The sequence below is a fragment of the Narcine bancroftii genome, chromosome 4 (genome assembly GCF_036971445.1).
Source record: "Narcine bancroftii isolate sNarBan1 chromosome 4, sNarBan1.hap1, whole genome shotgun sequence".
In the NCBI taxonomy this organism is placed as follows: domain Eukaryota; kingdom Metazoa; phylum Chordata; class Chondrichthyes; order Torpediniformes; family Narcinidae; genus Narcine; species Narcine bancroftii.
The window spans coordinates 318,762,202-318,779,433 of record NC_091472.1 but is presented as its reverse complement, the minus strand read 5'-3'; the positions used below and the strand labels follow the sequence as shown (position 1 = coordinate 318,779,433).

Here is a 17,232-nt window from a genome sequence, read left to right as displayed (position 1 = left end):
TCAGCTCCATGAGACTAACTTCAGCTCAGGTGCCTCGAGTGATGAGAACTCAACATGTTGCAAACACAGCATCACAGACAATGGGACCTCGCCCAGGTAGTACTGCTCCTGGTGTTCGTTCGTTTACACAATACAAATATGCTGCAGGAGTTCGCAATCCTCAATAAAATCTAAATACTCAGCCTCCAGTTGCTGTGCAACTCTGTACCCTATTTAATTCTCTGCTTTTTTATCTATGTCTCAGCTATTAAAGGAAAGCAACTGATAAGCCTTTCAAATCATTTTTTTGCCTTGTCTTAAAATTTTAGGCCTGCTCTCATAAGTCCTTTTGTCTCTTATTTGTTTTTTCTTTATTTTGGTGCATCTTTCTATATGGCACAACCTTACAGTTCTCTGGATTCAATTCCATTTGGTGCTTTTTTGTGATGGAGAATTTAAAAATCCTTGTAGCGCCCATCAAATGCTCTCTCCTCCTCAGCTGTTGTTCCGTCCCCAAAAATTCATTTATATTAATAACACAGGGCCTTTCTTTATCAAATGCATGCTGCGTCTTCTTGAATAATGGAGTTTTTAAATGCTGTTTGAAATCTTAAGATGACTCTCTTGTCATTAATGAATGAAGTTTATTATCGTGTACATAATTATGACGTACAGATAAGATTTCAGATTTATTGTGAGAGTACATAATGACATCACATACCACCCTGAAATTCTTTTTCCTGTGGGCACAGCAGAATTACCACTTATTGGTAGTGCAAAATAAAACTACACAATGTTCACATGTCAACCGGTAAAGAACTGTAAAGAGAACCAATGTAAACCGACCATGCGATGAGATTCTCACTGCATAAATCGCACCCCTGGCAACGCACAAGAGGGAAGAAAAGATGATGTAAAAAAGGTGGAAGGAACAATTTTAAAATATTCACAGTGGGTTATATAGTCCCTAAAAATGGAGTGAGTTAACAGTGAGACCTATCTGTGGTGGTCCTGAAACAATGGGTTGATGAGGATAATGTTGGGATAGAGGAGCCTGATCACTGTCAGAAAGAAACTGTTCTTGAACATAGACATGCTGGGCTTCAGGTTTCTGTCCTTTCTGCCTAAAGGTCGCAGTGAAAAGAGAGAGTGATCAGGCTGATGGTTATCCTTTGTAATGTGTGTCATGTTCTTGAGGCAGAGAGAGATCAGAGCTCATCAAGGATTGGCTCTGTCTCTCTTTCTGCAGACTTCTGCATTCCTAGTCATTCAAATTTACAAACCAGACCATGACACAACTAGTATGTAACTAGTTTAGCATTTGTAGAATTCGGTTGTGCTGACAATTGGAATACAGTTTGTTTCTCTTTTCCCAGTATGCTGCAGTGGCTTTGTCTGCACTCATCCACTCTTTGGAAGAGCTGGAAATGGTGGCGATAGTTCGTTATGTTTACGACCGGAGATCAAATCCACAAATTGGAGTGGCCTTTCCTTTGATTAAAGATAAATACGAGGTAATAGACTTGGATTTTGTCTGATTGATTGTTTTATTTTATTATGAATGGAAAGGAGGAAGTTATATTTTCTGTAAGTTTTGTGTGTAAGTGTTACTAGTGGCAAGATCATAAATATATCTTAAGTGAGAAGAAATGTTCAAGAACCAGACCTGAACCTGAACCCAAGTTTGATGTGTGTCTCGGCTGCCTGCACTGTATCCTTTTCTTGTAGTCAGAAGTAAAATCTAAATTCCACCTGAATTCCTGTTCCACAAATGTGACTTCCCCTCCACCACCAGCATCTCCATTATCTTCCCTGGCCCCCTCTTACTTATCACCCCACCAGCCTCCGCATCCAACACATTATCCTCTGGAATTTCCGGTACTTACAACAAGATCCCACTACCAGACACATCCTCCCCTCTCTGCTTTCCGTAGGGACCGCTCCCTCCGAGACTCTCTCGTGCACTCATTCCTCCCTACAAATTGTCCCCCTCAGCACTTACCCTCGTGGCTGTAGGAGGTGCCACATCTGTGCCCACACCTCCTCCCTCACCACAGTTGGGAGCCCCAAACAAGTCTTTTAAGTGTGTATCCACAGGATTGATTTATTGCATCTGGTGCTCCCTTTGTGGCCTTCTCTACATCACATTGGAGAGACTGGGTGCAGACTGGGAGATCGCTTCACTGAACTTCACTCCATCTGCACCAATGACAGGGACCTCCCAGTAGCCAAACATTTAGTTCTGTGTCCCACTTCCATACTCACATGTCTGTCCATGTCCTCAAGTACTATCCCACCTGTAAATTGGAGGAACCACACCTGTTTTTCTATCTGGGCACTCTACAGCCAGATGACATTAATATTGACTTCTCTGGTTTCTGCTAACCTGCTCTCCTTTTCCTCTTGTCCCCTTCACTTCCCCCGGTCCTCCCCTTTCCCTCTCGATTCACCCAGCTATCCCTTCTCCCCCACTTGCTGCTGTGCACCCTCTCCCTTCTCAACCTGTTACCTCCTGCCTTTGCAACTGTGCTCCTCCCATTACCCCTTCATAAGCCTGCCAACATTTTTCCATACCTGGGTGAAGGGCTCAATCCCAAAGCGTCGTTATGTATTTTTATTTTTGCTATTAAAAAGGCCACTGTTTGATCTGCTGACTCCAGCATTGTGTTTTTACATGCATTTTTTTCTTGTTGCAATAGGATAATAATTGAGCCAATATTAATTTCAAATAATAAATTAAGCTGTTGTCATGATTCATCTCACTTCAGTGCTTGATCTACATCCAACTCCCATTCATGGAAGATCTCCGTCAGTTTACTTTCGCTTCTCTGAAGAACAATAAGAAAAGTGCAGTTTCAGGTGGGTAGAAAATGTGAAGAGAAATTCACAGCTCAAATCTTGGTACCTATTGTGTGAGGTAATGTGGGCAGAAATCAGGAACTGAAAGGAGTAGTCATCTTAATTCACAGTGGGGTGCGAACCAAGCTGAAGGGGCAGAGAAAGAGGTGGTTGACACACAGAGACTGCTGGTAGGGAGTTTGTGTGGAAAGACAGGCAGATAAGGCAAAGATGCAGGAGGAACTCAGCTGGTCTCATAGCATTCATAAGAGGTAAAGATATTACCGACATTTTGAGCCCGAGTCCTTCCTCAAGGTGTAAGCAAAAACAAGAAAGAGAGAGGGGAAAAAAAACTAGGGGAAAGGAGACAGGCAGGCGAAGATGGGGGGAGGTGGTCGAATGAAAATTGAAGAAGTCAATGTTATTGGAGTGTGCACAGATGGAAGAGGAGGTGTTGTTCCTTTCAATTTGCGGGAGCTCTCAGTCTGGTTGTGCCTGGAGTCATGGGGGATTTTAACAGGCAAGATTGAGAAAACCAGGTTGGGACTGGATCTCAAGAGCAAAACTTTGTAGAAAACCTCATGAGGTGACTTTTTAGAGCAGCTTGTTGATGAGCCCACACGGGGATCGGCTGTACTGTATTGGGCATTGTGTAATATGCCAAAGGATCCATTGGGGGAAGTGATCACAATATGATTGAGTTCAATTTGAGATTTAACATGGAGAAACTAAAGTCAGATGTGTTGGAGTAAATTTGACCAGTTCCTCCCTCATGCCAATATCATTTCAGTGGAATAATCTACTTTAGATTGGAAGGGGGCACTAGTAGGGACAAAGCAGAACAGCAATGGATGGAGTTTCTGCAAGAAATGAGTAAGGTGAAGGGTAAATACATATCAATGACACAACTGTTCCTGACGAGGGAAGTCAAAGCCAATGGATAAGCAATAAAGCTGGCATACAGGGAAGCAAAAATTAGTGGGAAGATAGAGGATTGGGAAGTTTTTTTTAAACTTCCAGAAGCATAGTGAACAAATCATAAGGAGGAAAAAGGTGTAGTATGAAAGTTAGCTAGGAAATAATATCAAAGAATTATTACGAGTCCAGAGGACCCCAAAACCCAGCAGCAATAGATATGTACCACGACAGAGGGTTACTTAAACAAAGTTGCTTTTAATTATCTTTGAACATGAAAACAGAATCAAACTTTAACTTATCTCTATTGACTAACTTAACCCCCCCCCCCCCCCCCCTCTAATTCTAAGCACACGTGTCTGTAATGTGTATATAAGTTTAGAAAAGATCTTTGGTTCACAGTCCAAACTCACTGGTTGCAGACAATTCTTGTACTGTGCACAGAAGTTAACATTAATAAAGTTCACCAGGTTTTGGTGCTTAACAGGTAGATGGTTACCACTCGGGAGAGTTCTTGTTGGTTTTCAGAGAGAGTTTTCCTTGTTCCAGGACATCCACAACTGATTACTTCTTAATCAGCCACTCCAGTGCCTTGCTGACGAAACTTGCCCCCTTCAGGGTTCTCCAGATGATAACCTCTTTCTTTCAGGTCACCACAGAGTTCCTTTCTGTTTTTCCTATTCCAAGAGAAACACCGGACAGCCAGTCCTCTCCTTTGACCAGGCCGTCTTCCAAAGCTTGCCAGCTTGTCCCTCTGGAACTGAAGTCTCTGTCTCTCCTCTCTCTCTTCCCTCCCTCTCTGAAAGGAAAGCTGTTCTGCCTCTGCCTGCAAAGATCACCTACTCTTCCAGACAGCGAACTGTTTTTCAGACAAAGCTGCCCAGCATGTTGCTACATTGTTGCCTTTTGCAAATAACAGTCCATCATTGAAGTTTCTGAGCACTAAAGAAAATGTTTTGTCAAAATCAGGAGATTTTAACACAGGGCAATGGCATAGCATCTCCTTTAAATTTTCCCAAACTGTCTGACAACCTTTAGTCCACACAAATTTCTCCCCTTTCTTCAAAAGGTCGGTTAAATGAAGAGCCGCCTCAGCAAACTTTCTGCAAAATTTCCTATAATATCTTGCCATTCCTAAAAACCTTCTCACTGCTTTCTTGCCATTGGGAGTAGGAAACTCAGAAATTGGATTCACCTTAGCTTGAATAGGTGCAACTTTGCTATGGCCAACTACATGACCCAAGTATGTTACCGTGGCATTTGAAAATTGACTTTTTGCTAAATTAGCAATTAAGCTTGCTTTGGATAATCTTGCAAACAATTTGTCCAATTCCCTTAGATGTTCTTCCCCTGTGAACAATTTCCCAAGTTCTCTTTCAAGATGGCAGCACAGAGAAGCAGAGTCGTGAAGAGGGCATTTGGAACATTTGACCTTTCAGTCGGGGCATTGAATACATATTCAAACATCATGTTGAGGTTATACAAGATGTCGGTGAGGCCACACTTGGAATGTTGTGTGCATTTTGGTCTCCTATCTATAGGAGTATATTATAAAGTTGGAAAGTATACAGAGGAGGTTTACAAAGTTGTTGCCAGGATTAGGAAAGTTAAGTTATCATGAGAGACTGTAAAAATACTAAGCCTGTTTTTGTTAGAGCATAGGATAAATAGCGTGAATAGTGATAGTGTGTTCAATGGAGTACGAAAATCTAAGATGAAAGGAGATAGCTATAAGGTGATGGGGTTGTGATTTTGAAAGAATGTGAGGGAATGAGCTGCCAAATAAAATTGTGGAGGCAGGTATGTTAGCAGGCACATCCCCTAGTTCTAGTCCGAAACGTTGGTTATGCACCTTTATCTTTGCTGTATAAAGTACACTTGTGACCCGCTGAGTTTCTCCACCGTTGTGTTTTTACGTCCCCTTGTTCGAGTCTCATCTACCAGTGAAATCAACTTTCCTGCCTCCAATCTATCTATCCCTTTCTTAATATTGTTTCTTTCTCTCATTCATCTGAATTGCAGAATGTATAGTCATTAACAACTCAGTTTCTCCTCCGAGGTTCACTCCCTCATCTCTGGAATCAAAGCTTTAGGGTTAGGGTGACTCTCCTCTGCACTTTCTTCAAAGCCAGTACTTTATTTCTCAAGTAAGGAGATCAGAGCTGAACACATCACCAGTCAGTAGAACCTCCCCGCTCATAAAGTCTATCCTTTAGCAATGAAGACCAACTTTTGTTTTGTTTTGAATATTTTTTTAAATTTTCCATGCATGTATTCATGTCAAAATACGAAATATATAATGTAATCATGTCAATCGATTATACATGTTGTTTTATAAATCCCCACCAACCTCCTCCCCCAAAATAATAACCCAATAGAGATAGATAAGAAAGAAGAAAAAGAAAAGGATACAAATTCAATTTCAATTTTGGTCTTGGCCCTGAAATATTACCCAGTAAAAACAACATTGGATCCTGTAGAAATTTAACTCCTGTGACTTGCTCCAAAAAATGTTCCTAATTTTATACAGAATGGTCTCAATTTTACATTCATGTAGAAGATCTGACTTCAATCTATTTAATTTGTGTGGGGTAAGATATAGTTGATGTAAAAAAATTATATTGAACCAATCTATCTAACATTTTTTGTGTTTGTCATACTATCTAGACATATTTGGACCAATTTTTAAAATATTTCTATTTGATATTTAGATCTGTCTCCTATCTCTGTGTGCATCTATATTTCTTGCTTTAGAGTTCCCTTTTGCAATAATATATACATGGCTGAGATAAATTTCTTAATAGATCTATTACAAATCGAAGCTTTTATTTCACTACTTTTAGGTAATAACATTGTTGGACCCATTTTACCTTGTAAATATATTTTGATTTGATAGTAACAAAATATTGTATTATTTTGTATCTTATATTTATTTTTAAATTGTTCAAATGACCTTCCTCCTTCATAACCTGATCTCTTTCTCTTAGATGTATTCTCCTCCACACATCTATTAAATTTAAATCATTCATTAACAGCAATGTGGCCTTAACTGCTTTTGTCCTTGTTATTGCTCTTGCTGTTCTATCTAGAACTGGATCTAAACAAAAATTAAAGTTCCCTTTTCAGTTTCCTCTTGATCACCTGTTCCACCTGCAAACCAACCTTTTGCAGTTTGTGCATGAGCATTCTGCACAGGAGCGGACTGCAGACTTCCAAAATTCAAGATTATTTCATTGTCATGTAATAAAACAGAAAATGTGATATTGCAGAGAAAGATTCGCAATCAGCAAACATTGCCAGTGCCCCTACAGCCAGAGAATGAGAAGCAAAAAAAAAGTCTCCGAGTCACTGAATGTCCATGGCTTCACCTCCAGCGCTCCTGCAGTCACACAGCCTTCAGTCCAAACCATCAGCAACAAGTGCTCCAGATGCACACCTCTTAACACGATCAGAAAGCCTCCAACACTCTCTCACCTCCCGGTTCTGATATCTGGTACTCCTTCAACCAGCCTTGAGCCATTCTCCAGCATTCCACAGCCTGGTGTGAGTCCTTTGACTGCAATCCCCAGCAGCCCGCAACCTGCATGGGTTCCTTGCCTCGAGTCGTCAACACCCTCTGTGTGGTCACCATCATCTTCAGAAATGAGGATGGTCTCCCCATTTTTTTTTGGTTCCCTGCGCTATTCCTCTCTTCCTTGGAGTCTGGAATCCCTTGTGGCTGCTGTCGATCATGGGCACCACCATCTTGGGTCCACACCCCATGGTAGCAGAATCTTAAAATAAAACACCACTGGCTCCTTTAATGGGCTGGTCAAGCCTGTGCAGAGCCAAAGGCAGACAGGCTGGGCAGTTGGACCCCACGGGAGAGCGCTGAGACGTCGCTCCCTGCTCTCTGCAAGTCTGCACCAGCACTGCCATTTATATAATAACCTGATCTGAAATTTTTCTTCCAAAACAGATGAGCTCACATTTACCAACATTATACTCCATCTGCCATTTTCTTGATCATTCACTTAACCCAGATTTACCTCTCTGCAAACTCTCTACAACTTCTGCATAATTATCCATTCAATTTACTGTCTACTTCGACGTGCTGCACTCGCCGCTCTTGTCCAAATGTACATCATGAGTAAATAAAACTGAATAAATTCATAGAACATAGAATATTACACTGCAGTACAGGCCCTTCGACCCATCATGTTGTTCCGACTTATCTAAACCTACTATAAAAAATCTAAACCTTCCCTATCTCGTATCTCTATTTTACTTTCATCCATGTACCTGTCTGAGGCTTTTAAATGTCTCTATTCTACCAGCCTCCACCATTATCCCCGGCAGTGCATTCCAGGCACTTACAACTCTCTGGGTAAATAACCTACCCCTGACATCTCCCTTAAACATTCCTCCCCTCACTTTCTACCGATGCCCTCTGCTATTTGGTATTGTCACCCGAGGAAAGAGATGCTGGCTGTGCACCCTATCTGTGTCCCTCATAATCTTGTATATTTCTATTAACACTCCTCCCATCCTTTGTTACTCCAAAGAGAAAAGCCCTATTTCTCCAGTGCAGGTAACATCCTGGAAAAACTCATCTGTACTCTCTCTAAAGCTTCTGCATTCTTCCTATTTTGACCTGAACAGAACGCAATACTCCAAGTGTTGTCTAACCAGAGTTTTAGAGACCAACAAAATTACTTCAAGGCTCTTTTTTATATAATTTTATGTAATATAAAGCCACTTCCCAGATAAGATTAAAATCTAAGTTTTAGGAAGCCTCAACATTAAGGAGTTTATGAAACTCCTAATCTGTAAATAGCAAAATAAATGTTGATTAGGTCATTTAAATTTGGCAGATACAGTACAACTTTGATTATCCAAAATGGTTGGGACAGGGCCCATTTCAGATAAACGTTTTTTTCGGAGAACTGGTCATTTTTTAAAAACAGCCCAGCAGCAACGGCAAATCACTTGTGTTCATACAAAAACAAACAACAAGGTAAGGCTTCTTGAGCATTAAAATAAAGTTTAATTCCACCAAAAAAATTACTGGCCACCACCGATCACTGACACCTCCCCAAAGAGGCCCTGCTCGTACTGAGAGACCGAGGGTCCCACTCCTGCCCGGGAACTCAAGATCCCCACTGCCGCTGGAGCCCGACGTTCCCGGTCAATTCGATTCCGAAAAAGTTTCAGATAAATGAGGATTTCAGATATCCTCGTTTATCAGAAATTTTTTAAAAATTTTGTATACTAAGGACTTTGGAGAATCTGATTTTGGATCATTGGAGTTGTACTGTAATTGTTGAAAAGAGACAACGTTTTGGTCTATATATAAGTCCAAGAAAGATTGACTACCCAACCTTGACCATTGAGTATATCCAATGTCTTGAACTGAGGGTAAAAAGAATTATGTAAAACTGGACTAATTAATAAAAATCTTTGATAACCAAAATGGTTTCTAAGATGGCGCCAAATACGCAAAGTATATCTAACTACTAAATTAGCAGCTTGGAGAGCGCAAATGTGCTCCAAATATTGAGATAAGTGAATGCCTTTTAGTGGATTTAATCCATCTTGAGGCACCTAAATATATCATTATGAGATATTCAAATAATGATAGATCTGATGTTCAATGCCCAGTAATAAAGTCTCAAATTAGGTAATGCCAAGCCCCCATTTCTCATTGCTCTACACCAAACTGCAGGAAAGATATCACTAAGACTGGAAATAATGCAGAGAAGAGGAACTGAGTCACATGGAAAAGTTTTAAACAGGACTTTATTTCCTGGAGAATAGAAGAATGATGGGAGATTTTATAGAGATATTCAAAATTATGAGGGGTATAGAGAGAGTAAATGATAATAGGCTTTTTCCACTGAGGTCAGAATTAGAATTTATTGTACAAGTCACGAAATTCATTTGTTTTGTGGCGAAGTCAAAATCAGGCAGAGTCTATGGTTCATTAATCATTAAGGAATCTGATAGCAGTGGGGATGGAGTGGTCCTTGTGCCGCTGAGTGCTCATCTTTAGGCTCCTGTACCTTTTTCCCGATGGTAGTCAAGTGAAGAGGGCATGGAATGGGTGGTGAGGGTCCTTGAGGATAGAAGCTGCTTTCTTAAGACACCACCTCTACAAGTCCCGGCTGGAGTGGAGATTGGTGCCCGTGATGTCGCAGGCCAAGTTAACAACTCTCTGGAGTTTTTTCATGTCCTGAGCATTGGCACCCCCATACCAGACACTGATAATTCTGGCCATGACTATCCTCTCAAAGCATTTCATCACAGTAGATGTTTTTGCTACTGGGCTATAGTCATTGAGGCAGGTCACCCTACTCTTCTTGGGCACCAAGATGATTGATGCCCTTTTGAAGCAGGTGGGAACAAGTTAGGAGAAGCAGGTTAGGTGAGATACAAACCAGAGGTCATGCGTGAAGGGTGAAAGGGGAAAAGTTTCGGGGGAAGTCTTCATGCAGAGAGTGGGAGCGTGGAACGAGCTGTCATCTGAAGGGATGAGAATGCAGACACAATTTTAACATTTAAGAAAGATTTGGACAGGATATGGAGGACTATGGACTGGGTGCAGGTCAGTGGGACTAGGCAGAAAAATAGTTTGGCACAAACTAGAAGGGCCATAATGTTTTATGGTTCTATGCTTCATAGATTTCTGATGAATCTTCTTCCCGTGCATACCTACATAAAATAGATGTCATTATCTCCCCTTGTGGATTCTTCTCCCCAACAGAGGAGCAGTTATCAGCTGTGGATTCTCTGATTGACTCAATGAACTTGGTGATAGACAATGGGGAAGAACTGGAAGATCTCTTCAAAGTCAGTAAAATTCCTAATCCTCATTTTCAGAGACTGTTTCAGGTATGTAAATCATAATGCCTGTTCCTTGACTGTACTTAAAACCATACAACACTCCAGCACAGAAAACAGGCTATTCTGCCCCTCTAGTCTATGCCAACCATCATCTCCCTAGTCCCACTGACCTGCTCCCATTCCATAACCCTCCAGGCCTCTCCCATCCATATACCTAGCCAATTTATTCTTAAAACACACAATCAAGCCTGCATTCACCACATCAGATGGCAACTCATTCCACACTCTCACCATTCTCTGAGTGAAGAATTTCCCAATGTTCCCCCAAATGTTACCCTAAATCTTTCCCCCTTCATCTTAAAATTGTGACCTCTCATATTTATCTCCCCAAATCTAAGTGGAAAAAAACAATTTGCATCCACTCTGTGTATACCTCTCATAATCTTGTAAACCTCTATGAAATCTCCCCTTATTCTTCTTTGTTCCAAGGAATAAAGTCCTAACCTGTTTAATCTTTCCCTGTAACTCAACTCCAAAAGACCAAGCAACATCCTAGTAAATCTTCTCTACATTCCTTCAATCTTATTGATATCCTTCCTGCATTTAGGCACCCAAAACTGCACAAAATATTCAAATTTGGCCTCACCAATGTCTTAAACAACTTCAACATAACATCCCAACTCCTATAGTCAATACTTTGATTTTTAAAGGCTAAGATACCAAAATCTTTCTTTACAACTTTGTCCACATGCAATGCCACCTTCAGAGAACAATGTATTTGTATTCCTGCTCCTCCACACTCCTCAGTGTCTTATCATTTACCATATATCTCCTTTCTTGGTTTGTCCTTCCAAAATGCATTCAATTCCATCTGCCATTTTTTGGTCCATTCTCCCAGTTGATCCAGATTCTTCTGCAAGCTTTGAAAATCTTCCTCGCTCTCCACAATGCCTCCAATCTTTGTGTCATCAGCAAAGTTGCTGATCCAATTCAACACATCATCCAGATTATTGATATGTACAACAAAAAACAATGGTCCCAACACAGATCCCTGAGGCACACCACTAGTCACCAGCCTTCAGTCTGAGAAGCAACCATCCACTACCACTCTCTGTTTTCTCCCACACAGCCAATTTCAAATCCAGTTTACAACCTGTCCTTGAATACCTAGTGTCATAACCTTCTAAACTAACTTCTGTCATCTACCTTCTTGGTAAATTCCTTAAAAAACTGTACAAGATTCATTAAACACGACCTACCACTCACAAAGCCACGCTGACTGTCCTTAATCAGCCCATGGCTGTCCAAGTACCTATATATCCCAACTCTCAGAATTCCTTCCATGAATTTACCTACTACTGATGTCAGGCTCATCGACCTTTAATTTCCTGGTTTATTTTTGGAGCCTTTTTTTAAACAACTGGGCAACATGAGCTACCCTCCAATCCTCTGGCATCTCATCTATGGCTAAGGACATTTTGAATATATTCATCAGGGCCTCTGCAATTTGAACATTTGTCTCCCTCGAGGTCCAAGGGAATATCATCTGGCCCAGGGGATTTATCTAACTTTATTCACTCTAAGGCAGCAATCACCTCCTCCTCCTTAATCCCCATTTGTTCAAACTGATGCAAAAAACCTATACAAGATCTCCCCCAGAATCAGAATGAGAGAACGAAGAGGAGGGAGGATGAACACCTGGATTGGAAGGAAGGGAGGGAACAGAACATAAAAATAAATGGGAAGAAGGTAAAGGTAGTTGGTAACAAAAGTAGTTTATGTGGAGGAGAGTCTCTCAAGTGCATATATTTTAATGCCAGGAGCATTGTAAATAGGAGGAGCTTAAGGCAAGGATGGCCACGTGGAAATACAATATTGTGGCCATCAGTGAAACTTGGTTGCAGGAAGGGCATTTGGCAGTAAAATATTCCAGGATTCTGTTGTTTTTGGCATGATAGAACCGGGGTGGGGGTGGGGGGAATAAAAGATGGAGGAGTTGCATTGCTTATTAGAGAGAACATTACAGCAGTGCTGTGGCAGGATGGCTTGCTGGGATCGTCCAGCAAGGCTATTTGGGTAGAATTGAGGAATGGCAGAGGCAGGAGTACATTAATAGGTGTGTATTATAGACCACCAAATGGACTGAGGGAATTAGGAGGTTGCGTATATGTAATAAACACAAGGTAGTAGTTACGGGAGATTTCAACTTTCCGCACATTAACTGGGATGCCCATACAGTAAGAGGACCGGATGGGGTAGAGATTGTTACGTGTTCGGGAAAGTTTTCTGAATCAATACGTAGAAGAATCGACTCGAGAGGGGGGCGTATTGGATCTCCTATTGGGGAACGAGGTAGGTCAGTGACAGAGGTTTGTGTTGGGGATCACTTTGGATCTAGTGACCACAAAACTATTAGTTTTGGGGTAGTAATGGAAAAGAATAGAGATGGGCCAAAGGTTGAGATTCTTGATTGGATGAGAGCAAATTTCAAGGGGATGAGAAAATATTTGGGTGGTGTGGATTGGCATAAGACCTTTTCAGGGACGAATGTAACTGATAAATGGAGAATATTCAAAGGAGAAGTTCTGAGAGCACAGAGTTGGTCTGTCCCCGTGAGGATAAAAGGAAAGGTTAGAAACTGTAGGGAGCCTTGGTTTTCAAAAGATATTGGGAACTTGGTTTAGAGGAAGAGGGATGTGGACAACAGGTATAAACAGCAGGGAAGGGACAAACTGCTTGAGGAATATAAGGAGTGTAAAAATAACTTAAGGAAATGAGAACGGCTAAAAGGAGAAATGAAGTTGCTTTGGCAGGAAATAAACCCAAAGGGTTTCTACAGGTACATTAAAAGGAAAAGAATAGTGAGGGATAAAATTGGACTCCTTGAAGATCGGGGTGGGGTGGGGGGGGTTGGTCAGCTCCGTGAGAAGCCAGAAGAAATGGGTGAAATTGTAAATGATTTTTTTTCTTCTGTATTCACTAAGGAAAAGAATATTGAGCCAGATGAAGTGAAGAAATATGGTCGGGAGCTCATGGATAATATAAGGATTAATGAGGAGGTAGTGTTGGCTACATTGAAAAAGATCAAGGTGGATAAATCTCTAGGTCCTGACAAAATATTCCCTAGGACCCTGAGGGAGGTTAGTGAACATATAATGGGGGCGTTGACTGAAATATTTAAAATGTCACTGGCCACGGGGGAAGTGCCGGAGGACTGGAGGGTGGCTCATGTTGTTCGCTGTTCAAAAAAGGATCCAAAAGTAGACCTGTAATTATAGGCCTGTAAGTCTGACGTCGGTGGTAGGTAAATTAATGGAAAATGTTCTTAGAGATGGTATATACACCTATTTGGAAAGACAGGGATTGATTCGGAGTCGTCAGCATGGTTTTGTACATGGTAGATCACGTCCAACAAATCTTATAGAGTTTTTCGAGGAGGTGAAAGCAGTGGATGTTGTCTATTTTGACTTTAGTAAGGCTTTAGATAAGGTTCCCCATAAGAGGCCGCCCCACAGTGTGGGGACTGATACAGGGCTGTGGGGAGAGCACAAGGCAGTGGGATCAGTGTGGGGACGTCCCACGTGGGCTGCCCCATCTCAGACAGCCAACCACCCCAACCCTGACAGCCCGAAGGGACAGGAGCCGGAGTGCGCTCCGAGGCGCCTCCCATGAAGCTGTCCCTTTCTGATGGCCAGTGCTGCACTTTTAGCGCTGCCATGTGAACGACCATTCCACAGGTCTGAATTCGCTTCTGCAGGCGCATTTTGCAGGCTTTTGATGTTTCCACATTGTTTGACAAGCTTGTAGCTGTTTTTGGGCGGGAAACCATTTATTATTGGGCTGCATCTGACAGCTTGTTATGTGTAACAGCAGGTAGTAGCACTTATTGTGTACAGGAAACCAGGAGATGGCTTAATGGAAGAGGTGATAATGGATAGTTGTCTGGAATGTTGTTAGTTGCAGCTGACCTGTCTGTGAGTGTCCCAATAACCATTTCCTTGTAATTCACAGCAATCATTTAAGTCTACTCTACCTTTCATAATACAGTTATAATAGTTGCTTCAAAATATCCAACATCTCAACTCTTAAACACAGCACATTCACTTCATTACATTGACAACCAATAGCACAGAATCGGAGACCGGTGTCGAGTGGATTTGCCTCAGGGATTGGTACTGGGTCCATTGCTGTTTGTCATATATATTAACGATCTAGATGAGAGGGTGGCAAATTGGATGAGGACATTTTCAGATGATACAAAGGTTTGTGGTGTTGTGGACAGTGAGGAAGATTATCAAGGCTTACAGGGTGATATAGGACAGTTAGAAGTGTGGGCTGAACGATGGCAGATAGAGTTTAATACTGATAAAAGTGAGGTGTTACATTTTGATAGGACTGATCAAAATAGGTCATACACATTAAATGGTGGAGAATTGAGGAGTGCAGTGGAACAAAGGGATTTAGGAGTCATGTACATAATTCTGAAAATTGAATCGTGTGGAGAGGGTGGTGAAGAAGGCATTTATTATGTTGGCTTTCATAAATGTAAAGTTGAAATTGTATAAGGCATTGGTGAGGCCAAATTTGGAATAGTGTGTGCAGTTTTGGACCCTGAATTACTGGAAGGATATAACCAGTATAGAGAGAGTGCAGAGGAGGTTTACGAGAATGTTGCTGGGGTTTCAGGGTTTGAGTTACAGGGAAAGGTTGAACAGGCTGGGACTTTATTCCCTGGAGGGTAGAAGGTTGAAGGTTGATGTGATAGACGTATTTAAAATTCATCCATGACCTACGCTCGTCAGCCTTTCTAACAATACTCTTTGCGTTATAATAAATACACCTGAGAAGATTTCTATCACATACAAACCTATGATTTCTGTCTCTACTTGCAGTCGTTGCACGACCTTTACACTGCTCCTTGATTAATAAAATCACAATATTTCACTATTCAGGATCTAGATTTGTCATTAATTAACAATTGCCTTTGAATTAAATGGCTTGCTGGGCTTTTTAAGAAGACATTAGTAGGTCATCCCTGATCTCCCCTATCTGCCACCTCCCCATCCCTCCATTTCCCCCGATCCCCATCCTCTCCATTCAGAGCTATCCGCTCCCCCTTTCACCCCAGTTTTTTTCTCTTGTGCCCTTCCACCCTTATCTGCCTATGTAGTCCTGTGCCCTCACCCTACAATTTTATTCAGGCACCTGCTTGATTTTTGCTCATACTTTGAGAGAGCAGAAATGTTAGTTATGTATCTTCGTCATTGCCTCGTAAAGAACTTTCCGAATTTCTCCAGTATTTTTGTGTAAAGCACAGTGATGGACCTGGAGTCACTAGTGCACCAATCTGCATAAATTTCTATGTTCTATAAACTTTCCCTGATCCCTCCCCTGAGGGACACAAGCAAAACAGACTTTTACATCCATCCAGTAGGGTTTGTTGTTGAAAATGATGTTTTAATCATTCCAAATTAGTAGTTGAATTCAAATTCAATAGCTATAATGGTGGTATTTGAATTTGAGTCTCTGGATAGTTATAAAGTCTCTAGTTGACAAGGGCTAGTAATTTAATGACATTGCCATTACTGTACTTGACACCAGTGTATAGAGGGAGGAAAGTATACAAGTAGATTTGAGAAATATCGAGCCATGTCGACTAGCCAAATTTCCTCTAACATCTGAGGAAGTGGAGACAATGGTTCACTTTCTTGGCCTGAGTATGTGCATGGTTGGACCAGGACAGGTTATTGGTAATATTTACTCCTAAAGGCCCTCCCCCATCTCTACTTCGGTGCCATTAATACAAACTGGCATGTTCTCCACCCCTTTCCGTGACATCTTTGTTTTGCTGACGTTGAACCATTGAAGGTAGTTGTTCTGACACCACACCAATGGAGTCTGTCTCCTGCCTGTACTTGATCTCACTGGGTGCAAAGCATAGTTTCAGTCTCGTGACTTCCTGTCATTTAAAAGACAGGCTGGTGAAATAGGGCAGATGTTAATGAGAACATTTGGAGTCACAGAATTTTGCAATTTGGCACAACTTGTTCCTGTTGATCATGTTAAATTTATCTGATTTGCTTAACATTTGGGCCCTTTCCTTGTAAAACTTCACTATCTGTGCCCTCTCATTTTAAACTTCTCCATCCTGGAAAAAAGACTGACTATGATCTTTTCTATGCCTCTCATAAATTTATAAACCTTTCATACTCCAGATAAAAAGTCTTGGTAGTATCCTGGTGAATCTTTTCTGCATCCTTAAAGATGAAAAATTGTCATGTCTACCATGGTAACAACAAGTTGATTGTCATATGCACTGAAATTCATACAGTGAAAAGTTTTGGTTTGTGTGCTAACCATAGAATGACAGAACATTACTACACAGAAATGGGTCCTTCTATCCATCTAGTCTGTGCCAAACTATAATTCAATAATATTCATCAATAAAGTAGACACGTAAGAATCCTTAAATGAGACCCTGATAGAGTTTGTTGTTGAGGAGAGTGATGGTGAAGGGGGAATATTCCTGAACCTGGTGGAATATCTTTCCATATTCCCAGTTCCACTGGCTGCATTAAATTTAAAGCAAAAGAACCTCCTGCAGACCAATTGTTTAGACAACTGGAAAGACATTTGTTTCAGGTTTCTTTTCACAAGTTGGATATTCATCTATTATTT

The 17,232-nt window shown here is 41.2% G+C and overlaps 1 protein-coding gene and 1 long non-coding RNA gene across 9 annotated transcripts in view; one reads left to right on the top strand and one right to left on the bottom strand.

Moving 5' to 3' along the window:
• The window catches only part of xrcc5 (X-ray repair complementing defective repair in Chinese hamster cells 5), a 144,719-nt gene that overhangs the window by 88,954 nt on the left and 38,533 nt on the right, over nucleotides 1-17,232 (top strand). For 4 of the 5 annotated variants that reach the window (XR_011356885.1, XM_069936095.1, XM_069936096.1 and 1 more), the window contains 4 exons: nucleotides 1,356-1,493; nucleotides 2,748-2,838; nucleotides 10,475-10,602; nucleotides 13,539-13,694. Coding sequence is in view for 4 of the 5 variants with exons in the window: in XM_069936095.1 (XP_069792196.1) it covers nucleotides 1,356-1,493; nucleotides 2,748-2,838; nucleotides 10,475-10,602; nucleotides 13,539-13,694 (513 nt within the window). In the remaining variant the exon portion in view is untranslated. The remainder of the gene's footprint in view (nucleotides 1-1,355; nucleotides 1,494-2,747; nucleotides 2,839-10,474; nucleotides 10,603-13,538; nucleotides 13,695-17,232) is intronic. The other variant, XM_069936097.1, reaches the window with a different exon arrangement.
• LOC138762329 (uncharacterized) overlaps nucleotides 1-17,232 on the bottom strand; it is a 55,170-nt gene that overhangs the window by 6,732 nt on the left and 31,206 nt on the right. For 2 of the 4 annotated variants that reach the window (XR_011356886.1, XR_011356887.1), the window contains exon 2: nucleotides 2,743-2,807. The exons of the other annotated variants lie outside the window; for them this stretch is intronic. This is a non-coding gene — a long non-coding RNA (uncharacterized lncRNA). The remainder of the gene's footprint in view (nucleotides 1-2,742; nucleotides 2,808-17,232) is intronic. 4 annotated transcript variants of the gene reach the window in all.